Here is a 24,550-nt window from a genome sequence, read left to right as displayed (position 1 = left end):
TTGGATATCAAGTTTTGCAGCCATTATTGATATTTTGTTTAAATTAAGACCATTCATTTCGCCGATTCGATTTTAAAATTTGAGTTTTATTATAGTAAAAAGTTCTCAGAAAGAGTCACATTTAATTTTTTTATTACAGTAAAAAATTTTTAAATTAAGTCACATCTCAATTCAAATTAAAAACTCAAATTAATAAAATAAAAGAGCCCTAAGTAAATCAATCTCAGTTATTTTGGGTACAATTTAGATGAAATTTTTTAATTAATCCTTATATTTATTTTTTTTTTAAAAGAAAAAAAAGTTCATTACTTCACAACTGTTTCAGTGGGCCTAGGCCCAAAACGAAGGAGATGCTTTCTCCATTTTAAACGAACATCGAACGACAGCCGTCGATTCGTTAGTACCGTCACCGACACAATCTGAACCGTCCGTTGACTTCCCGATCCTCGAACGCGTCCTACACTTCTGACAATGCCGTCCGACGTGGCATTTAACTGTATTTAAAATCCGGATTTCAAGTCCGCGCTAAATCTACAGCTCCGATATTCCAGTCCTATAAATATAAAATAGAATAAAAATAATTAAAATTTTGGAAAAGCCAAAAAAAAAAAAAATTGTAGAGAGAGAAAGAGAGAGAGAAGAACACTGAGAGAGTGAGACACGAAGAAGACTTTCATTTTCAAGCTTCGAATCACCGAGAAAATCCCTTCGTTTCAAATCTCTGTAAGTTTTTCTTCTTCAAGATTGTGTATTTGTTCGTGTTTTTTCTGTTTTAATTACTAGGAAAGATGTTCTCGGCGGAATTTTGAAGTTTTGGGGCTGATGTACTGTGAGAATTTCAGTGCGAGCTTTAGGGTTTCGTTATGAATTCTTTGAGGAAGTTGTAAATTCTGGATTTCATGCACTTTATTTATTTATTTATTTTTGTAAAAGTGGAAAATTTTGAGCTGGTTTGGTTTCTCGGAAAATGTGGGAAAATGAAGAAAAAATTGTAATTTTGATTTCTGAAAAAGTGTGGGAAAAGTGAGCTTCGTTTAGTTTTGGTTCGGCAAGCTCAGGTTTCCATATGGAAATGAAAATTAAGCCGATATGGAGGCTTTAAAAGATTCAAATTTTGAGGTTTTGGCTGATGTAGTGTGAGAATTTGGTGCGAATATAGGGTTTTTAAATGAATTCTGGAAGGAACTTGTAAATTCTGGATTTCTATCTAGTTTATGTACTTTTTGCCTAAAAACTGAATTTTTGAGCTCTGTCTGTTTGCTTCCTCGGAAAATGTGGGAAAATAAACAGAATTTTGTAATTTTGATTTTTGAAAAGTGTGAGAAATGGCTGAGATTTTGGTCGGTCGAGCTCTGGTTTATATGTGGAAATGAAAACTAAATCGATATAGACGTTAATTTGCTAAATTTTGCTTCTGCTCTTGTTATCTTTGCTGCCAAAATCAATGGTGTGTGTGTGTGTGTTTTTTTTTTTTTTTTGGTTACCTCCAACCGATTCTTATGTAAAGTTAAAATTTTTTTTTTCAAAACTCTCTTTATATTAACTGGACTATTGAAAGTTACCGACTTTATTTTGGCTTCTTGGGTTTTCACTTCTGTACACTCGTGTATCTAATGTCTTTTTTTTTTTCCTCTCTCCTTAAGTTTTTCTCTTTCTTTCTGTTTTGGAATTAAAATTGATTAACTTTTCTTTAGCCACTTGTTCATGTTTAGGGTATTTCTATTTCATTCGGCTATTTTTTCCATGCTTAATTAGACATTCTGCTCTATTTGTTTCCCGAAGTAGAAGTTATTTAATATTCTCGTGATAGGAAAGAAACTTTCCTTCTGGTGTTATTGCTTGGCTACCCCTAGAATTACTTAGGCTCCGTTCTTTTAATAGGTGGTTCAAATGACAATTCAACTTTTTTACTAGTGTTTTCTCTCACAAAAATTTGAATTTCATTTCAAGTTTTCCACTCAAACCTATGAAAAGAACACACTTATAAGTTTTTCTCATTAAAAATTTCATTATCAGTTTTGTGGAAGTATATCATAATAGGCAATCACATCAGTCTTGAAAAATAAATTTGCGGGGAAATAATTTCCTTCACAACTGATGGGACCAATTATATTTAGATCAATGTGTCAGCATTCAATTATAAATTTGCGTTCACTTTTCCTTTATATTCCTTTGCTTGAGGCCTAGAAGTTGTAAGGGAAGTAATTGTCTTTCCTATATGACAGTCTGCTTACAGATTTGAAGGTATAGGCTTCAGTTCTTAACTAGTTATTTCTTTTTCCACATAATGTAGCCTTTTGCTATCCTCACCTGATCAGCATTATTAGTTGAGGGAAAAGAAGTTTCTATTTCAGAACTTACTTGGAGATTGTTGAGTAATGGGAGAGGAAGATACAGTGGTTGAGGCAACTGAGACTGCTGCAAATGGGACAGACGCGAAGGAGAAAACTGCCAATGATGTGACTAAGAAGAAAGCAGCGGAAAGTGATGGCCCCAAGGAAATGGAGGAAGATAATAAGGATGATGATAAAGCTGAATTTGATAAAATGGAAGAAGACACTGAGGCGAAGGAAATCAAAGATGCAAAAGGAAAAGAAGAAATAGGGGAAGGCAAAGTAGAGGTTATGGAAGAAGACAATGGTCCAAATAAAGAAGAGGAGGTTGAAGGAAAGGTGGAAACAAAGGAAGAGGTGGGTGAGAAGGTCGATGGGTTTAAGGAGGAAGAAAAAGTGAAAGATGAGAAGGCTGAAGACACTGGGGAGGAGAAAGAGTCAAAGAAGCGTGGAAAAGGCAAGAGTGGGGAGAAGACCAAAGAGAAGAGGAAGGAATCAGAAACAAAGAAGGAGCTAGAACCAAGGACTCCTGCAATTGATCGCCCTCAACGGGAGCGGAAATCAGTTGAAAGGCTGGTGGCAACTGTCGAAAAAGAATCTCACAAGGAATTCCACATTGAAAAGGTGTTCTTTCTTCATTTGCTTTTGGTAATAGAACGCCGTCATGTGTTCTTAGACGATATTTTAGTTTATACTTTTTAATTTTTTAATTTTTTTTTCAATTTCAGGGCCGGGGTACACCACTGAAAGACATACCCAACGGTACGAGGTTCCTGCATTCAATTTCATCCTTCTCTCTGTAATCTTGTTCATGAATCTCATTTGTAGATAATGTTTTGAGGGATGATTTTGATTCAGGCAGATATGTTATTCTCAAATTAGGAAGCGAGTAGGTGAACTAATTCCCCTTATTGTTCCTTGTTTGTCACTAATTATTTTTTTCCCCCTTTTCCTTCTCTGAGTGCTAGGTCTGTGGATTGAGTAGGCCTTTATCATGTCTCTTTTCCCTCGACATTCCGTATGCTTGCTTTATGATCTAAGTTGATCTAGGGTTGAAAAATGATCTCTAAATATGGATAATTGATCTTTGAATACATTTTATCCTACAGTGGCTTTTAAATTATCAAGGAGGAAAACAGATGACACCTTCAAATTATTGCATACAATTCTCTTTGGAAGAAGAGGAAAGGTATTGAATTCCTTGTTTGTTCGTGCTGCTTTTCTTTTCTTTGTGGCACCACTTGTTGGTAATATGTTGCGTCAGAAAGCAAACCTTTCTACTCAAACACTGTATACATTAAATGCTTTCAGGATTCTAAATGTTGGCATTCTCCAGCTACTGTTGTTTGGTGTCAGTCTTTTTTTTTTAATCTCATTTCCGTACTTTTATTTTGCAGGCATTTCAGATCAAGAGCAATATTTCCCGGTTTTCCGGTTTTGTGTGGCATGAAAATGAGGTAAGGAAACAGAAGAATAATATATGATTGTTGCATTCATTGCATGTTAATTATGTTTATATGGCCTGTTGGAGTACATTGAGAAACTTTTCTTCTGTTGCTGTCATTAACTATTTGTGTGTTTCTTCAACTTATGATAGTGAGGAAGTGAGATCTTGACCTCTTTGGGCTTCTAACATTCACATGTTACCATTGTTGCAGGAGAAGCAAAAGATTAAAGTTAAAGAAAAGTTTGATAAATGTAACAAAGAGAAGTTATTGGAATTCTGTGATGTTCTGGACATACCGATTGCCAAGGCTACTACCCGAAAGGTTTGTTGATACACAATTTTAACCACATGCTTTTTCTAGAATGTTTCTTCTTGTTTGAGAACATGAGTTGGTTTGGTGCCCATTTAGTTGTGGTAGTTATTAGTATTAGTATAATCTCTTCATTTATGAAACGACAACCTTTTGGTTTGTGGGAGCTTTCTACTTGGTGAGTTCAGAAACATCCACGCATGTTGGGTCATAGATTTATGTGATGCTGTAGTTGTCTGTGATGTGATGATGCCCATTTCTGTGCAAGATCATATAGATCAGGAGACTAGGACTAGATGGATCATTGGCACTGTTCAAGTTCCATTGCTCCAGCTTTGAAAAACAGAAACATGAGATGATGGTCATAGATTTGCATGGAACAAGTCAAAGGACTGTTCAAATGATTCGTCACTTCATCTTCAAAAAACAGAAACACGTGCAAGAGAAAAATAATAAAGAACAAAAGGTGAAGGGCCATACTTTTATGTTGATGGGGTTGAAGCAGATTTAGGTGTCAGAATGATTTTTGATCTAAATTTTGGATACCAACAATGATACAACTAAGTTAAAAATGAAGCTGCTTTAGTGACATGAAAATACATGTGCAGGAAGATATTGTTTCGAAGCTGATTGACTTCTTGGTGGCCCCTTATGCTACAACAGCAGTGCTACTTGCAGAAAAGGAGAAGGTTTGCCAACCTAATTGCAAATTAGCTAGACAACAAGTACAATAATTCAAAATTTCTACCATTAGAAATTTCTCTCTTTCGTAGCATCTAAAAGATTTTATTTTATTTTTGTAGTCAAATAAAGGGAAAAAGCGTAAGAGAGCAGCCAAAGGAAGCTCATCAGCATCAGGGGGCACTACAAAACGCTCAGTCAAGGTGTTATTTTCTAGCGTGATTAACACATCGTAGCTTTTTTGTTTTTAATCTCAGTTCGATAGCAGTATCATAACACTGTTGATAAAATTCTGAGTTGAACTGTGTTGTTAGATTTGTATAAGAATGTAGATCATGTCCCTAGAAGTGTACCCTTTTTTTTATTGCTCATTTTCATCTTGCAATTCGGTGTTTCCCTACAATTTAGAAGAGTAGCCTAAACATATTAGCAGTTAGTTAAGTACATGTATATCTGATAGATTTGCCGAGAGACTTGTCCAGTTCTGCTTCCAGAGGAAAGATATCTAAGAGAGTTATAATCAAGTGAGTGAAATAGGTGGAAAAAACGGAGAACACAAACTGGACAAAATCTTACGGTTTCAAATGCTTCACTCTGTCTACAGATGATATTTTAACTTATTTGGCAATTTCTAGAATCGAATAAAGAATGAGGATGATTCAAAAGCGGAGGAGAAAAAGAATACAACTGATACAGAAGATGAGTCATCAGAAGAAGAAGAAGAAGAAGAAGAAGACAAAGAAGAAGATGAAGAAAATGAGGAGGAAAATGAAAATGGTGTTCCGGACAAATCTGAAGATGAGCTGCCTGAGAAATCTGAAAGTGAAGAGAAAAGTGATTCAGAAGATGAATCTGAAGAAGAGGTGGAAAAACGTAGACGAAGTTCCAAAAAAGCTTCTCAGAAGAAGGAATCTGCTGGAAAAGCTAAAACCAAGAGAACCACAGTTTCACCTAAATCTAGTCCCCCACCTAAAAGAACACCAAAGAAATCTGCGTCTAAACGTTCTAAGGGCGATGATGGTAGTGATACAAGTCCAAAAGTATTCTCAAGGAAGAAAACAAGTGAAAAAGTGGCAAAGGCCTCTACTCCAGCAAAAGCCGCCTCCAAGGAGAAAACTGGTACAGGAAAATTGCCACCTATTTTCCCTTTGTATTTTTTTTCCCTTTTTGTGTTTACTTTTGTGGCATCTTCTTTTCTCTTTTAAGTTTGTGAAATATACCTCTATGCTCTCAAGATTTCCTATGATATTTGACAATTTTCTATAGCCTATATATAGATATTCTTTTTTGAGAAAGTTGCTCCCTGTCTTTTTTAAGTAAAATAAAAGGGGCTTGTATATTTACTTCATAATTTCTTATTCTTCTCAAGACCATAAAAACCATACTAAAAGGTTTTTTGTTTTTGAAGGGAAAAGGACTGCCAAGGGGAAGGAGAAGAGTAAAAAGGAGAAATCCAAGCCAACTGATGATGAGTTGAGAGATGCTATATGTGAAATTCTTAAAGAAGTTGACTTCAATACGGTAAGTGTTTATAGCATAACTGCTGACCATGGATATTAGATAATTGGTCCTGCGTAAGATTAAGAGTGCGTTTGGTTCAAGGATTTGTGCCATGGTTCGAATCATGGTTCGTGACTCTCTACAGTGTTTTCTCTCACAAAAAACACACGTAAATCGAGAATGGTTCTGAATCATAATTATGAATCCATCAACCAAACGTCCTCTAATATATCTAGTTGCTCAAGTTTCAGAGACGTAGTTCAGGTGCTATGATTTTAGACCATATGATTTGCATAAATGTTCTACTATAATGTTTTTCTCTATTACCATCTTGACTCATTATCGAGTGAAGTTACCTGGAGAATTCATTAAAATTGCACGTGTACGGTCACCAAAGTAGACGGAATGCAACTGAATGTGCAAGCATGCTAATGTATCACTTTTCTTACTGTTCCTTAAAATATGTATAATGTAACAAGAAATCGGAATATGCATATGATCTTTATGGGGACTGCTTATCAGTTATGTACATCCTATTTAAACTAGGAGGTTGCACGAAATTATGTGATGAACGTGAAGATGAAAATAAACACGGCATATTTGCTCTTGACTCATTATCGAGTGAAGTTACCTGGAGAATTCATTAAAATTGCACGTGTACGGACACCAAAGTAGACGGAATGCAACTGAATGCGCAAGCATGCTAATGTATCACTTTTCTTACTGTTCCTTCAAATATGTATAATGTAACCAGAAATCGGAATATGCATATGATCTTTATGGGGACTGCTTATCAGTTATGTACATCCTATTTAAACTAGGAGGTTGTACGAAATTATGTGATGAACGTGAAGATGAAAATAAACACGGCATATTTGCTACAAGATGGCATCTCTGAAGCAAATAGGTTGCTCTGTATAAACTAATTACGTATGATAGAGGGGAGAGGATAGCTATAGGAACGAGGTGGAAATGTGAATATCGGATTTAACTTTGTTTGACAACAGTCAATAAATTACATTGAAGGGATCTGAAAATGCACAGCTCATGCTGGTTTTTTCGTCGATTATCATAAGCTATGTTTCTTTGTGCTCTCCGGCTAAGCTGAGTTTTCTTTCTCAATTTTGCAGGCTACTTTTACCGACATTCTGAAACAGCTTGGTATGCTCTCTCCCTTGCAATCTTTTTTACCAACATTTTCCTTCTCTGGGAGTTCTGATATTGAATTTTACCAGTTTTTACCTTTTGCAAGCTTTATACGTGTTCCTCTCGAGAAATTGTGTGTTTATTCAAAGCTTGACGCATTTCAGACATCTGGTTGAAAAATATTAGGAAAATCTCTAGGATAATTACCTATATGTTATTTGTCATCATTACATAGATATTTTGATTAAGAACCTTATTATCCACTCAAGAGAGTTCAATGCCCGTTATAGGACTGTCTTCCTGTTGTCTAACTGAAATCTGGCCAAGTTTCAGCTAAGCAATTCGACACAGATCTCACGCCAAGAAAGTCGTCTATAAAGATCATGATCCAGGAAGAGCTTACAAAACTGGCTGATGAGGCGGACGAAGATGAAGATGGAGATGGAGATGGGGAAGGCGACGCGGAGAAGGATGAAACTCAACCTGCGGAGCAAGAGGTAGAAGCCTGAGAAACAAGATGGAAGTGGACGGACGCAATGGAAACAGAAGCACAATAACTTATCTATTTCCTCTTTTGCCCTTTGACTTTTATTCGTGGATGCATGTTGTATCTAGTCTCTGAGCAAGCTTTCTGTAATTTCATGTCGGTATTTATGTGCTAATTGCTACAAGCAAACTAGTGATTGAAACCCGAGAAGGTGGTAAATCTCAAGGTGTACAACAAGATTTGTAGCTTTCTATGCAACACATTAACATATTTTGTAGGAATTTTCTTTTATCTTTAATAGAACTGACCCTTTGTGGACCACAATGAGTTTGACAGTTCTCAATCTTCTTTTCTGTGTACAGTGATTTAAGTAAAAAAATTATTTAATTTACCCTTAAATGCACATGGGTGTGGATTTGGTTCTTTACTCTTAATTAATACTTTTTGATTAATATAAATATTTAATTAAAAGATTTAATCAAGATTAAAAGAAAAAAATTTAGTCATACATTTTAAGTGGTATTTGTCTCTTTTTTTAAGTAGTAAGGGTTGCCATGAATTATTAGTCAGACATTGATTCTCAGTTTCTTGTACAAATAAAGCTGGAGGGAACTTAAAATGTGTGCTCCTCCTTTGACATACACGTAGATTGATGCCCTACGTGCTAGTCTTTAGATAATACGGGCGTGTTTAGAACTCGTTTTAAAATAATTTTATTTTTTATATGTAAAGGAAAATAAAAACGTTTTTAATCTCAGACAGAAATTATTTTTAAAAATGGGTTTGGTAGTTTTATTAAGAGATTGTTTTCAGTATAAAAAACTCATTAATGTCTCTCTCTCTATTCTAGAAAAGAGAAAACGAAAACAAAAAATGAAAAACGACTAAAAGTAATTTTTCATTTCTCTCTTATTTTACGTTAAATTAAAAAATCGTTTTCATTTCCGTTTTTTGTCTTTATTGCGCCAAACGCCGTTTTGAAAACATTTTCATTTCTTTTCTCAAAAAACGTGAAAAATAAAAACATAATCAATTCTAAACACGATTAACCGTACTCGGGAAGATTTGCTATGCAACTTGGTTGGCGTTGGAGACCAATTAGGTTGGGTGACACTTTTTAAAGTCTAGTTATTTACTCATATCATATCGTCATTTGAATATACTCATTTCTCTAAAACACATTTCTAGTGGCGAATCTAGTGGTGTTTAGAGTGGGGCTGCATGTCACTAAAAACACATTTCTCTAATATCCCTAAGTTCAATGAACAGTGCCTATAAAAGCCTAGTACGACATCCTATTAGGATTCGAAGATGAGAAATCATCATTTCTTTTCTTCTATGGCTAATTGTTTGAAAATATGCCAGTATTTTTGGGGCAAGTTATACTTCAGGAGCCAATTTAGTTCACTGATTCGAGTTGAGATGTAATTTTATATAAGAGCCTTTTACTGTAGTAAAAAAGTTAGATGTGATTATTTCTGAGAGATTTTTACTGTAACAAAACTCGAATTCTAAACTTAAATCGGTGAAATGAACGGAATCCAGATGAACACAAGGAGAAGATGGTGAAGAGGTAATAGGAAGGGCATTCTTCTTTCTTGCGTAATATATGATCATATGACGTGAAGAGCAAGCTCAAGTATTGGACTACCAAAAAAAAAAAAGGCGCAAGTAATGAACAACATTTTATGGTACTTTCTACGTGATGTTTAGCTTTGTTAGAGAATTTGGTATTTGTGTGCGCGCGCGCGTGTTGGGGCGGGGGGTTACCGAGAATCTGGTATGTTGCGGCGGTAGCACTACCTTTTATACAAAATTGGAGACTTTATTAAGATAAACGTTTTGTTTTAACACAATAATATATTCATCAGTGATGATGATGATTAGTACAAGAACAAAATTGAGGGAAAAAAACTAAAAATACCACTTAAAATGGTAAAAATAAAATTATATTATTTATATTATTCTACTCAAAAATATATAATTGTCATTCAATTAAGGTGAAAATAGGGAGCCGGTGGTTATGCACTCCCCGCGAAGTTTTTTTTTTTATGTAGTGGTTTAATTTTAATATAGGAGGTATGCGTATAAATTAAACTTAATCCCTTTTTTACATTTAATAAACAAAAACCCTCCCCGCGAAGTTTTTTTTATGTAGTGGTTTAATTTTAATATAGGAGGTATACGTATAAATTAGACTTAGCCCCTTTTTTATATTTAATAAACAAAAACTGTTACGTATATATACATGTTAGTATAATCTTGATTAAAAAAAATTTTAAACCCCCTACTAATAAATTCTAACTCTGTCACTGCATTCAATTAATAAACAAAAAATAAAAACCACAATAGCACTGATTATTTAAAATGACATAAATAATAAGTAGGCACAAAACTATAATAAAACCATGTAATTTTCTTTAAAATTTAGACGATTTTCCATTTAGTTGTCACAGCTTTAACGACTTTTTTAATATTTATTCTAGCCAGAATTGGATTTCATAGGGAAAAAAGGGTCCACCAGATCATGAGGCCTCTTGATCTTTTGAACCTTTCGCAAATAATTGAGATAACTATCTGCCTTAGGGATCAAAATGGCAATATGCAGTAAAGATTTAGTTTCCAATTTAACTTTGAAGAAAAAAAAAACGAACTTCTTTGTCCCCTTCCATGCTTGTGCTCAATAAAATGAACCAAACAAAAAAAAAAAAAAAAAAAAAACTATTTTATGAAAAGGTATCACCATCTTGGTGTATCCTATTACGACAAAGACTTGATTGTGATGATATTATAATCAGTTAATTTTAATAATAGCACTCTTGAATAAAAGATTATTAATTTCAACACTACTTTTGTATATTTTTACAATTAACATCGCCATATCAGTAAAAGTGAGACCATGCCCTTTTTATTTGAGTTAAAATGACAATTGTGCCTCATTTCAGTTTTAAAGCCTTGAATATATATATATTATGAAGGCTTTTATAATTGAAATATTTAAAGTAGAGAGAGGAGGAGGAGAATGAACGCGGGTGTGCACAGAGACCAAGAAACCCCAACAACCACCACCGTCTATCACCGTCCCGTCTACCACTCTGAGCACCGACGAACCCACGACAGCGAAAACCCACAATAGCAAGAACCCACGCAATCATGTGACGAGAACTGATGAACCTTCGCCGGAGAAATCAACGCCTAAACCTCTTCGTCGGAGAAAAATAAACCAAGGAAACCTCCCCCTCTTCGCCGGAGAAATCAGCCACAAAACAAACAAGGTCAATGGCGGATTCCGAGACAAAGATGAAAACTTGTTGGCTTTTATTGTTTATTTGTTTTTTTTCTTACATATTTATTGTTTTTTTTCTTTTACCATTTTCTGTCATCTTAGAAGAAAAGAAAGCCTTTGGAGGAGGAGATAAAAGCAGATAAGGTCAGTTATTTGAAATTTTTGGGGGTCATTGGATTCTCATTGTGCTCCTTATTTTGTATGTGACTCTACATGATGGCCGATCATATCATTATGACCGCTTGATAATTTTATTATGACCAGTCATAAGACAGGCACATCGTGCGGTCATAGTAATATGACCGATGGTCATAATTACTATGACTGCCCATTAGGCAGGCAGGCGCATAGTGCGATTGTCTGACTAACGAGCCTACGGTCATAGCATTATGACCCTCAGTCATAGTAATGTGACCGCACAATTGGCAAGGTCATAGTACGACAGCCTTGCGGTCATAGCATTATGACCCTCGGTCATAGTAATGTGACCGCACAATTGTCAGGCTCATAGTGTGACTGTCTTGCGGTCATAGCATTATGACCCTAGGTCATAGTAATGTGACCGCACAATTTTCAGACTCTTAGTGTGCCAGACATAGTACTTTTTTTATGGGCGGCCATAAATCATAACACTATGAGCAAGCCTGCATGATGGGCGGTTATAGAATTATGATCGTCAGTCATCGTGCTATGACCGCTCAATGGTTAGACTCTTAGTGTGCCAGTCATAGTACTTTGTTTGCTTTTTTTGTTTTGTTTTGTTTTTTTGTATTTATTGTTTTGTTTTTACCATTTTTTGTCATCTTAGAAGAAAAGAAAGGCTTTGGAGGAAGAGATGTCGTTGATAGAATGTGACATCATAGTCAGACGATATCTTCACAGGAGCTTTCCCGTCTTCAACAACATATCTTAAGGATAAATTTTTTCCTTGTGGCCGAATCCCAAGCACATTTCTCACCAAATCTATAAGACCAATATAAGTTGTGTTGGTGGGGACAAATATCCCTTCATTTCACAACCGACGTATCTCGAAGCACGGTCCCAATATCCATTGTACTTAATGAAGACGTTCAATCCAGCAACCATTCCTAAATAATTTCAAAAACAATAACTATTAATCAACATGCAATTACTCCTAGTCGTCATCGAGTCATTAGAAATGACCAGTCATAACACTGTGTAATGGCCAGTCATAAGGCAGTTATAGTGTGTCAGTCATAACACTATGGGTCATTTCAGTCATAATATTATGACCGGACGGTCATATCACTATGACTGCCTTATGGTCATAATACTATGACCGGCCATTTTGACTCATATTGTTATAATTTGACTCATAGACAATGACTCATACTGTTATGACTGACTGGTCATAGTATTATGACCGGACATATAACACTATGGTCATAATACTATGACTCCCAAGGTCAACTATGTCTTTGATGTGTTGGTCGTTACAATCAATTTACATATCAGTTATAAACCATCCAAAATCTCAAATTGACGAAGGATATTTTTAATTCCTATCACATTAAGTTCAACCCAGTCATTTTTTTCAAGTTCTATATACTAAGTCTCTCGAAAAATAAATTTAAAAAGACAAAAATAAAAGAAAAACAAAAAAAAAATGTGTACCAACCTCGATCTGTGCACAACCGGAGTATTGGCGACGAGGAAATGAGGGTGTAGGGAAAAGAGAGACCGAGTAGAGAGAGAGACTAAACTTGAGGAGAGAGAGAGAGAGAGAGAGAGAGAGAGAGAGAGAGAGAGAGAGAGAGCTGAAAATGGGGTGTAGAGAAAGAGAACGGGCGGAAGAGAGTTGAGAGTTTTTTTGAGGTGCTTTTAAATGATAATTTTGACCTAAGTGGCATAGAAGTCATTTTATCTCACACTGCTGATATGGCAATACTAATTGTGAAAGTATACAAAAATGGTACTAAAATTAATAATCATTTATTTATGAGTGCTATTATTGAAATTAACCCTACTGTACTTCTTTAATATCCCAATTTCTTAGTTGCTTTAGTTAGACCTATTACTCAATAGGTGAGAAGAATTATCAGGACATAATTATGAACGGTAGGATCATAACATAATTTGATAAAAATTTAACGGTTTTAAAATTATGCATTAAATTTTTTATGTCCTATCATAAAATCTCATATTAATTAATGCAGCAGTTTCATAACCAAGGATCAGAACAAGATTAACATATGATTATACCCACCATCCACTACTTGAAAGCGTGACCACTGTCAAAATCTTCTAGTAAAAGAGAAATCCCCCACTTTCTTGGTAGTGAGGCACTAAATAAAACTCTAAAAGAGAAAATAAACTAATAAGAGATTTTGAATACACATGAAATATAAAGTATCTTTAGAATTTGTGGGGCATCAAAGATCCACATAACCATCCTTGAGTGCGTTTTACTAGAGTTTTTATAGTTCATGAAAGTCGTAAAGAGAAATTTAATTTCACCTTATCGTTGTGAATCTTCAAGTAGATCTTTATTTGATTATAAATTGATGTTCACTTCAAAAAGTTTTCTATTTCCCAATCATTCATTAACATTTCAACTTTGTCACCTAACAACAGAAACCATCACTTTTTTTTTTAACCTTGATTCCAAACAAAATTACAAGAAGAAAATGAGAAGTCATTGTCTATGGGTGGTCCGTGGTAGGTTTGAGATTTTAAATGCCATGACTTTGTCATCATTCTCACTTGCCTAATCACTAATTTGCATTGCATAAAAAAAAACTTTAATAAATGGAGTCACTGGCTTGCATTTAGGGGTGGCAATTTGTGTCACGTATCGTGTTTTGATCATTTTTTTTAAAATTTACAGTCAACCCGAACACGACTCGTGACACGAAATTTTTTAAAAATCGCAACACGAACACGACACTACCACTTTACGAGTTGACACGACATGACCCGAAAATGATCCGTGACACGAAATTGACCTGTGAATCTGAAATTAACATGAAAATTGTATACTTTTATTTAGTTTTTTACATATTAGAAATAACTTAAAATTCTTAACACACTAAATTACAATAACATCTATTGAAATTAAGCAAATAATAATATAAGAGTTTAAGTATAACTATCATGATATCACAAGTTCATAATAAAATTTAAAATATGAAATGAAAAATATATGTATTTTTTAGTTTTTTACGAGTTTCGTGTCGTATTCGGGTTAGGCGGGTCCAACCCGAAATTGACCCGTGTTTTTCATGTCAATTTCAAGTCGACCCAATTCTGACCATAAAATCTTTTTTCTCAACCCTAACCCGTAAAATTCGTGTCATTTTCGAGTCGTGTCATCGTGTCGTGACCCATATTACCAGCCCTACTTGCATTATCTAAACCTCACTATCCAAATTATTAATTAAGACTAAAACGTAGTTCACTTGACCTATAACATCAAAGGAGAAAAGGGTCGTATTTATCCAAATTAAATAATGGATTATTCTATTTACATGGTACATTACTACTCGCTTCTTTTAACTCTTTATGAGGAAATGTATATGAAACGAGACTTCGCCCTTCTACAAGCTAGTTGAGACAAAGAAAGCAACTTCAATTATTAATATACACCAATCGTACAATATACCCGTGATATGGCATTTAATTCATGAATAAGGTTAGAACGGACACGTTTTTCAAGTTTAAAGAGGTACAAGATATCCTTTTTTTTTTTTTTTTTTTTTTTTGCTAAATAAAAAAAAACGACATAATTTGTGTCATCCCTTTTCCCATCTCTATTATCATTTGAAATTTTCAGAATCCACCATAAAATGAAGAAGACCTGATCCAAGAAAACCTTTTACTTGTTTGTTTGTTTACTCCTTTGCTTGGAGTTAATTTTACTTGAACTACCTTTATTCTTAATCGATTAAAATTAATTAAGCGACTAAAATATCTCCAATACTTTTAAGTAAGGGTGACAATTTGGATCATAACACGAAACATGATTCGAAATTCGCATGAAGTTAGTGGGTTTATGTTTATTATAAATGAATTTGGGTCGTAATCGAGTTGACACGATTAATAAATAAGTTGTGTTATGATTGATCTCCTAACACGAATTGACACGATTAACTATATGTGTCATCTACAATATAATGATATATGATATAACGTGAAAGTTTATATGACATATTAAATACAAATAATCTGAATTTTAATATTTGTACGTAAAATTTATTTATTTTTCTTAAAAGAAAAGATAAATTGACTAACATGTTAAACCTATTATGATCATATTAAATAAGTTATTGTCATGTTAATTATTTATCTAATATATTAATTTAAATGAGTTATGTAAGTTGACACGATTAATAAATAAGTCGTGTTTAAATTAACATTTTGACACATTTAATCGTATTTAAATTGATATTTTCTAATACAATTAATAAACGGGTTTTTACATACAAACATGACCCATGAATTGCCACCACTACTTTTAAGTAATATGGGGAGATAAATTCAACAAATTTTCTTACATCGCTTTCGGGGAAAAAGAAAAAGAAATAGGCAACCCAACTTTTAAGACGGTTGATTTTTACCGGACTGTGCTTGTGATTTCATCAGCTGGTGTCGTTTTCTACGCTCCTCTCGTTTTCGACAACATGCCGTTTGACTTCATTGTCATTTTTAAGTTTAATATCGTTTTTGAGTTTGGATATCCTTCGTTGGTTACTGCCGTTTTCTTCAAAGTCATTTACCTTTGTTGTCGTTTTTCCAGTTGATGTTGGTAACTGGTTGTTGTTGTTTTCGTTTCAATTTCTGAGATTTTTTTTTTCCAATGTATTTATAAAGAAGAGAGAAATATATTACATGATTTTTAATATAATTTATGATGAAGTTATATAATTTGTTACAAAACTCTAACAATAATTTGCAATAATTTATCTAAAAACAATTTAGATTTATTCTCAATTCAAATTATAATTTATTTACGTAACTAAACACTAATTCAAATCGCAATTCAAGTCACTATAATTCAAACCAAATCACACAATCCAAAAGATGAACTAAATAACTTTGTTTCAATTCAAATTGAGATGTTTTTTTTTTTTTTAATTCAATATGTTCATAATGAAATGAAAAGAGGAACAAATTCATATTTATATTGCATATTTTTTTAATGTCATTTATAATGAGATTTTATAAATTTTTTTTACAAAACTCTAATAGCTCTCAATACTTTATCTAAAGATAGATAAGATTTTATTCCCACACAATTTATTTGCATATCCAAACACCGATTCGAATCGCAATTCAAATTACCATAATTCAAACCAAATCACACAATCTGAGCACCATTTTGTATTCACTAAAAAAAAAAGACATACCATGTTATTCCTATTGTGTTAATTTATAAAAAAATAATAATAAAAAAAAAAGACTTCAATTAGGATCTCTTTTGGGGAGTAACCGTGTGTGTGTGTTTTTTTTTTAATTTAGATAGTGATACTAATAGAACTTTAAGTTTAGACGGGATTAAATAAGCCAACCTGAGATCCGCTACTATTAGCTTAAATCGAACAGATCTGAACTTCATATTTTTCAAAAAATTTGTTAAAATACCTTCTAAAATTTTGGATCACACTAAAAATTAACTCTAAATTTTTTAAACTTAGGGTGGACTCTCTCTTTTAAAGCCGGGCCGGGCTGGTCCGAAATTTTCTCAAAATTTCTACTCGGGCCGGGCCTGCTGCCCCTACACCTCTTCTAATTACTTAAAAAAATATCTAACCAAAGAATATTTTTTTAAAAAATCAAAAGAAAGGCCAGGTCAGACTGATCACGTGCAAGATGCCTAAGCAAGGGTCCAGATCTTCCACCTTTCAACCAATCAGACATCACCAATCTCATCCGTGAAAATTCACACTTATCGACGAACAACGGTCTACATTAATCCACGTTTCGAAAGATGGGCGTTTAAAAACGCAAATGATCCAACGGATCCAACTCACTCGCTCCTAAACTAAACTTCCTCTCTAGTCTCTCACTCTCTCTCTCTTCTTTCTCTCTCTTACTTCGCCGGAGACGGGAGCGAAAGAACTCGCCGCCGATTACTCTCCCAGCAATATTCAGAACCAAATTTCCATGCTATTTAATCAATTCAAGGTCTTTGATTTCTAATTCTCACTTATTTTCTTTCTTATTTTCTGCGGAAATCAGGTACTCTGGAAATTCTCTCTGAAATATTCAAGCTTCGAAGTTTCCAGTTGAAGCTGCGATTATCACTCTGAAGATCGAAACTCTATTCCAAGTTTTCAAATTTCTGAAAATTCCATAGCAATTTCCAGTCAAAAACTTTTTTTTGGCGCAAAGGTGTTACCTCATTTCGTGGTAGTAAGAAAGAAAGAGGACGCTCTGAAGAGTCTTCATCAAAGGCGGACTCGGAAATCTAATTAGCTTGAAACCTAATTGATTTCTTCAAATTCAAGGTCCTTGATTTCGAATTCTCTCGTATTTTCTCAAGGAATCAAGCAAACTCTGCGAAACAATTTCCAAGGTTCCATCGGAATTCTCTTCCATTGCCTTTCAATTGAGTGAACTTCGTGAAATTCAGAGCAGTTTTCGGCCACAAAAACCTAATTTTCCAGGCGAGCGAAAGGTTACCTTATTTCGAAGAAAGAAACAGGAAGCTTCATCAATGGCGGATTCTGACAACGACTCGGGAGGAGGAGGGAACAACAACCGCGGAGACGCGAACAGCGAGATGTCGCTGAGGGAGCAGGACCGGCTGCTGCCCATAGCGAACGTGAGCCGGATCATGAAGAAGGCGTTGCCGGCGAACGCGAAGATCTCGAAGGACGCGAAGGAGACGGTGCAGGAGTGCGTATCGGAGTTCATAAGCTTCATCACCGGCGAGGCCTCCGACAAGTGCCAGAGGGAGAAGAGGAAGACGATCAACGGCGACGATCTGCTCTGGGCGATGACGACGCTAGGGTTCGAGGACTACGTCGAGCCTCTCAAGATCTACTTGCAGAGGTTTCGCGAGACGGAGGGAGAGAAGGGAGGGGCCACCACGGTGGCGCGTGAAAAGGACGTGGCCGCTGGGAGCGTGGGGAATGGTGGTGCTGGTGGAGTGGGGTTTGGGGATGGAGGAGCAGGTGGTGGTGGGGTATATGGAATGGTGATGATGGGGCAACAGCATCAGGGACACGTGTACGGTTCTGGTGGGTTTCATCAATTGGGTGTGGGCAGTGGTGGTAGTGGGCTTGCTAAGAATGGGCCTGGTCATATTAGCCCAGGTTCTAACTTGGGTAGGCCCAGATAGTGGGTCATAATCTCTCTCTACTAACAGAAGTTAGAAGGCAATTATATTAAATTTTTAAGTTTCTAGTGACAGACTTTACCACTATGTAAGAGTGTTTATTTGTATGGTAAAGATTGCCCGTACCAAGTTAAGTGTTACGGTAAGTTAATTATTTGTATGCTATATTATAGATTACATTTTTAACAGTCAGACATGTGAGTGTGTGAACACGACATCGAATTTCTCATACTTTATCATACCGTTGAAAAATTAATACAACCGCTAAAATAACAATTTTTACCATAAAAGTTAAGTTGGGATCACACACAAATACATAACGTGCTTGTATATTTAGAGCTTGAAGAGCGTAAGAGTTTAGCTCTTTATGGACGTTTAGTTTATAGATTTAGAATCATGATTCAGAACTATTCTCATTTTACGTGTATTTTTTATAAGAAAAAAATATTGTAAAAAAACATGAATCATAATTTAAAATCATGGATAAATACAGCAAACAAACGTCATCTTAATTTGTAATATGGTAAGATTGATATCATAGTCGTATATTTTGGAGTAACATAAAATTGTTGTCTTTTTTTATTATTATTTTTGCTAATGAAATAATTTAGAGGGAATTCACTTTAGTTGCTAGCTTCGTGATCAAAACCACAGCGAGATAAATGATAAGTCCGCAATAAACATCTCCTTCATCCAACTTTCGAGCAAAAATTATTTTTATAAATACCTCCCAAATTATGTAAATTATTTTAAAATGTCCTTAATTCTTCAAAACAGTTCAAAACATTCCTCTATTTATAAAATATATATCAAAACGCCCCCTCCGTTGACTTCTGTAAATAATCTAATGGATTTTATTAACGTTGCACTAATATTAAAATGGAAAATCTAATTAAAATGAAAAAGAAAATGAATTAATTACTAATGGAGTCTGGAGGGGACATTTTGATCTATTTTTTACATATCAAGGAGTGTTTTGAATGGTTTTAAAAAATCAAGAGACTTTAAAACAAAATACATAATTCAGGGGCATTTATGAAAATAATTCTTCAAGAAATATAATCAATAGTCATAACATGCACGTCCATGGTACACTACCATCCAAATCTAACAAAACTAGCAAACACAATCTTCTTAAATTTCAACATCTTCTAGACAGTAGCAAATTCAATTCAGCAAAATGGTGCAAAATCACTGCCACGTTATTCTAAATCTAAAAATGGAAATCCTCTAGAAGTGAACTAATTGTTCAGTACACTGAAAATGCAAATGCAAATGCAAAACAAGAATGCCTATAGAATGCCAAATGTGCTTCTTTTGGCAGATTGACTTATCAGGCGAATCTATATGATCTGTCTAATGAAGCTGCACCAAATGAAAAAAAAAAAAAAAAAGTGAAAAAGAATAATGATAGGGATCCCAAATGAGCTCTCAAAATCTTCTTTGCACCAAATGATATAGCATCTAAATTGCAATTCTCCAATTGGTTTATCCATCTTTATTAATATAAAGTTGTACCACACCAATTGAAACTAATAACTCATTTGCCACATCATTTGGTACAAATATTTTGACAAATAACTCAAGAGATTCTTAACAGTACCCAAGTGAAAAACATAACATGTGGTCAACAGTAAAAGGAGGACAGGGAAAAAAAAAACCATGGATTATGAAGAATGAAATCTATTCCATAAATATCTCAGTATGTACAAAGCCGTATGGTTACAATCTCTGGGTATAAACCTACTTCAATTGAATGGTTAGCCTACTACAGCAACTTCACCAAAAATGTGCACAATGAGCATGGTAGTATACATACACTCGAAAAAGAACAAGAAAAAAGAAAAAACGAGGGAAATAATGATACAACAACCAGCCAATAAAAAAAGGCACAATAACAACATCCTGTGCTAAATCCTATTACATCACCATTCAAGCATCAAGTTCCAAAATAGTCTAACCACATTCCAGACTTCGGCAATTTAACATCATCCATAATATTGATATCTGTTTTGATCAAGTGCTGATTTAACTAAAAACACAAGGGCAAAAGAAAGCTAAAAACTTAAAGCAAGAGTCCACTTCTAACTCTATTAGGCAACGGGGCAACAACCATCCATTCTCTCTCCCATGCACAAGCCAAGAGGTCCCTCTTCATCTCAATGGCAAAACTCTCAGTTCCTGTCAACACAGCTTTGGTTCTCAAAGATAGAATGCCCTCCAGCTACCAAACAAAGAATAAGTCAAATTACAATTTGCAACCGCGAGCCATACTAACACAAACAGTAACAAAAATGATGTTAAGTTTAACATAAAACAAGCAAACTTGCCTAAAAAAGGTAACCACTAACAACTAAACCATAATTGATACCATCAACTAAGCCAGAAAAAGGGATAGACATTCAAGGTGCTGCCCACATCCCTTCAACCAAAACCACAAATTAGATGGGTAATAAAGAATGTTTTGGCTCCAAGACAAAAAGGAAGAAGTCATTTTAGTCAACTAATAAGTCAAATGCAAGACATGAGTATAACTGAGAAGAGTTCAAATGTTTTCAAGTTGAAACTCCAAATCTAAGAGCACACCAAATGATAAAGACGCTTAAATTTCGGGTGAAGTAGCAAAATTGTCTACAATCTTTCCACTTTTCGTGGCTCAAAATGAAACCACTGCCAAAATTCTCATGATAGACCACATTCATAAAGGGCATGTAAAGGAATGACAAACTCCTTTAGCGATCGAGATACACCAGTGTAAATACAGCAGTCAACTACATGAGTGTTTGTTTATGGTTTCTCAATATAACAATATTAGCTTAACATGAAAATTCACAGGCGACTGAACAGGTTCTGAGATTACGGCAGGCATACAAGCAGTAAAGAATGCTACACACTACATGCACCGCAGCAAACATACAATAAAGGGATCATGGACGTCATCTACTACTAGATTTTAAAAGAAGAATGTTACTTGAATTTTTATTCAGTTACCTTTCTCACCAAGAACCAAACAATACTTCTGAATACAAGAAGCCATCCAGAGATTGGACCGATGGAGTGAAGAACCATTGCGTGAATCAAGAACCATAAGACGCCACTTGAAAGAGAGTCGAGATAGCATAAAAACCCCAGAGTTTCTTCTCACTTTGTCTTTCTTTTCTAGATTTTAAGTATCCAAAAATAAGAAGCGTCAAATCAGTCACTCGGAAGTAAGCCGCCGCCTCTTCCCATAGTCAGCATCCCTTGATCTTGAACGATGATCATCCTCTTGAGACACCCGTCCCTTGTGAGTCCTTGATGACCGTCCCCTTTCCCATTCATCATCATGTTCAGCTTCACGGTCCCTGTACCTATGATGGTCTGCATATCTGTCTCTATCTTCCCCCCTATGCCTGTCACGATCCCTGTCCCGATCCCTTTCACGATCACGAGAACGCTCTCGCTCCCGGTCACGCTCTCTATCCCGCTCTCGACCAACTTCTCTGTCATCACGATGCCTTCTTTCAGGCCACTCCTCATGACCTGTATCTTTTTCCCTAGGCATGTCCCTATCAAAAGCCTGATCCCTATCATCTCTGTACCTTCTATCAGAAGACCCCGACCAGTCCCTCTCTGAACCTCTGTCTTTCTCCTTCATGGCATTAGGCCACCCTCCTCTGTCATGACTAACCTCACCATATTGATGATCAGATGCAGCTTCTTCACCATAACTAGACTCCCCAGCTCTCCCGCCGCCGTGTTCTTCGCCACCCCATCCACCCATGCTAGGATCCGACCACATCCCCATATTAGGCCCATCAACACCTGTCGTGGGCATCATCCCCATTCCATTCATGGGCATCCCACCTCTTCCGAAAAATGCCGGATTCACATGCGGGGCTACTCCAGGCAAACCAACACCCCCCACAGGAGGGAAGGACAAAAGTCCAGAAAATGGAGGTGTGGGAGCACCAGGAAACCCTCCATAACTGCCCATTCTCCCCATAGGGGCCCCAAATGTTGGATCAAAACCCTGGCCCATCATCGATTGAGGGTGCAATATTGGAGGGGTTGTGCCAATACCCTGGCCAAACCCACTTCCCCCATTTCCCATTATACCTCTGCCACCAATTGCACCACCCCTATTTCTCATTTGACCAACCGGACCTCTATTTCCCATCCCCTGCGCATTACCTCTTCCCCAGTTACCTCTCCCATAACCTCCTCTATTGTTATCCCCACCTTGATAATTCCCACCTGTTGCGATGCTATTCCCAGTAGGTTTACCCCCAGGCTCATTAGGTCCTCTTCTAGCCTGAGAAACGGAAGACTGAGCTATCTGTTGATTCCTGTTCACCTGAGCCTCACCCATTCTCTTAACACTATAGGGCGATGCATATGCAACAACACAGGGCCGCCCATTGAACACATGCCCATTCATCCCCTCTTTGCAGGCCGTGGCAGCAGCCGGTTCGAAAAACTCAACCTGGCAATACCCTTTTGACTTCCCACTAGCCTTCTCATCGAAAAACTTAACCTCCTTCACCGGCCCATACTTACACAGCTCCACCTCCAGCTCAGCGTCCGTGGTCCACCAATGCAGATCCCCAACAAACAATATTGTCCCGGCACCTCCTCCACCACCACCACCAACCCCATTGACATTACCACCTCCACCTCCTTGCCTCATCATATTCTCACCCCCCAAGCTCCCAACACTCCCCACCGCACCGCCATGAGGCGGTTGTTGCTGCTGTGGCGGCAGCGGCTGTTGTTGCTGTTGCTGCTGACCAATCACTTGAACTCCAACACCAGTATTCCCACTTTGCTCCTCGAACTCAGTCATCTTACTCGAAGCTTGCCCCAATTCAACCCTAATTCCACTTCCCCCACCGACCGACGGCCCTGATCCAACACCACTTCCCTTCACGCCAATCTCGCTCCCTCTAAACCCTAGATTCTGATTATACCCCCCAGACGGAACCCTAGCCCCGCCATCACCACCTCCAGTACCCTCGCCGCTCCCTCCACCGACACCGGGGATCGAAACCCCAGGCTCCTGAGCCGCAAGAGGCGGCTCCACCTTCTTCTCCTCAACCACCTCGTTTCGAACCTCTTCATTCTTTCTCAACGACTGCAAGAAACCCTCGCCGACATTGACGTCGTTGTAGAGGTCCTCGTAATCGTCGTCCTCCTCCCCCAAGAAACCCTCGTCGGCGACCGCCGAGATCGCCTCGTTGCGGTGGAACTGATCCAGGTGATCCGCACCCTCACCTTCATCCATAATTTTCTTTTTCTCGCCGAAAATCCCTCTCTTTCTCTCTCGTTTTCTTACCAGAGATTTTTAAGTAAAAAGTTCTTTCTTTTTTCTTTCTTTTCTCGGAAATCAAAAGAGAAACATTTTCTCGGCGAGAAACCAAACAGGACAAAAAGGAAAGAAAAAAATGGAAGGAGATTGGTGGTTTGGAGATCTTACCAGGGAAAATCGATAGACTCTGGAAGAGTGTCCGAGTTGAAGAGCGAGAAAGTTAGAGAGAGAAAGAGAATAAAATTGAAGGAAATGAAACCCTAATTTTGGAGCTTGTAAGAAGAGAGAGGAATGTGAATTTTCTGGTTTTTTTCTTTTTCTTTTTATTTTATTTTTTTCTATGTTTATTATTTATTATTAAACTGGTCTATGAATTCGAAAGCTAACGCTAGCGTGCGCCGTAGTGCGTCATGTACTCATTTGGTCTTTATCTGGTAAACTAGTCACCCACGCCTTGCTGCGGGTAGTATTTTTATATTATAAAAAATAAAAGTAGTTTATATGTAGATATATATATATATATATAAATAAGTAGATATAATGAAATAATAAAGGTGCGTTTAGAATTAGTTTCAAAATGTTTTTATTTTTTATATGAAAATAAAAATAAAAATATTTTTATTTTTATTTTAGAATTATTTTTAAAAATATATTTGATAATTTTATTTCGATATTATTTTCAGTTTAAAAAAAATTAAAATTATGTTTGGTGGTTTAATTTTTAAAAACATGTAATAATATTTAAAATAATAATATATTAAATAAATAATATT

General features: G+C 36.0%; 3 protein-coding genes across 3 annotated transcripts; 2 read left to right on the top strand and 1 right to left on the bottom strand.

Annotated features, from left to right (window-relative positions):
- Window positions 1-606: 606 nt before the first annotated feature.
- LOC21401201 (protein DEK) lies at window positions 607-8,225 on the top strand. Its single transcript, XM_010090151.2, has 12 exons — window positions 607-723; window positions 2,294-2,957; window positions 3,062-3,095; window positions 3,443-3,522; window positions 3,731-3,790; window positions 3,992-4,102; window positions 4,699-4,779; window positions 4,894-4,974; window positions 5,407-5,890; window positions 6,180-6,292; window positions 7,402-7,432; window positions 7,751-8,225. The coding sequence occupies exons 2-12, from the start codon at window positions 2,379-2,381 to the stop codon at window positions 7,924-7,926; spliced, it is 1,830 nt and encodes a 609-aa protein (XP_010088453.1). The 5' UTR covers window positions 607-723; window positions 2,294-2,378; the 3' UTR covers window positions 7,927-8,225.
- Window positions 8,226-17,191: 8,966 nt separating this feature from the next.
- Window positions 17,192-18,630, top strand: LOC21401200 (nuclear transcription factor Y subunit B-3). Its single transcript, XM_010090150.2, has one exon. It carries the CDS (start codon window positions 17,867-17,869, stop codon window positions 18,491-18,493), a length of 627 nt encoding a protein of 208 aa, XP_010088452.1. The 5' UTR covers window positions 17,192-17,866; the 3' UTR covers window positions 18,494-18,630.
- Window positions 18,631-20,170: 1,540 nt separating this feature from the next.
- Window positions 20,171-24,109, bottom strand: LOC21401199 (cleavage and polyadenylation specificity factor subunit 6). The gene is made up of 2 exons (XM_010090149.2): window positions 21,482-24,109; window positions 20,171-20,714 (listed from the first exon to the last, which is right to left on the bottom strand). Exon 1 carries the CDS (start codon window positions 23,751-23,753, stop codon window positions 21,690-21,692), a length of 2,064 nt encoding a protein of 687 aa, XP_010088451.2. The 5' UTR covers window positions 23,754-24,109; the 3' UTR covers window positions 20,171-20,714; window positions 21,482-21,689.
- Between the last annotated feature and the right edge of the window lie 441 nt (window positions 24,110-24,550).

This window comes from Morus notabilis, unplaced genomic scaffold, assembly GCF_000414095.1.
Source record: "Morus notabilis unplaced genomic scaffold, ASM41409v2 Scaffold1185, whole genome shotgun sequence".
Classification (NCBI taxonomy): domain Eukaryota; kingdom Viridiplantae; phylum Streptophyta; class Magnoliopsida; order Rosales; family Moraceae; genus Morus; species Morus notabilis.
Note: the sequence above shows the minus strand (reverse complement) of the source record. Positions and strands in the feature narration are given on the sequence as shown.

Bases quoted from the DNA above. Each gene is read 5' to 3' on its own strand.
- LOC21401201 (XM_010090151.2), top strand. From the start codon at position 2,379: ATGGGAGAGGAAGATACAGTGGTTGAGGCAACTGAGACTGCTGCAAAT. The intron at 4,780-4,893 runs GTTTGCCAACCT...TTATTTTTGTAG, and splicing joins TACTTGCAGAAAAGGAGAAG to TCAAATAAAGGGAAAAAGCG. The intron at 5,891-6,179 runs GTACAGGAAAAT...TTGTTTTTGAAG, and splicing joins CGCCTCCAAGGAGAAAACTG to GGAAAAGGACTGCCAAGGGG.
- LOC21401200 (XM_010090150.2), top strand. From the start codon at position 17,867: ATGGCGGATTCTGACAACGACTCGGGAGGAGGAGGGAACAACAACCGC.
- LOC21401199 (XM_010090149.2), bottom strand. From the start codon at position 23,753: ATGGATGAAGGTGAGGGTGCGGATCACCTGGATCAGTTCCACCGCAAC.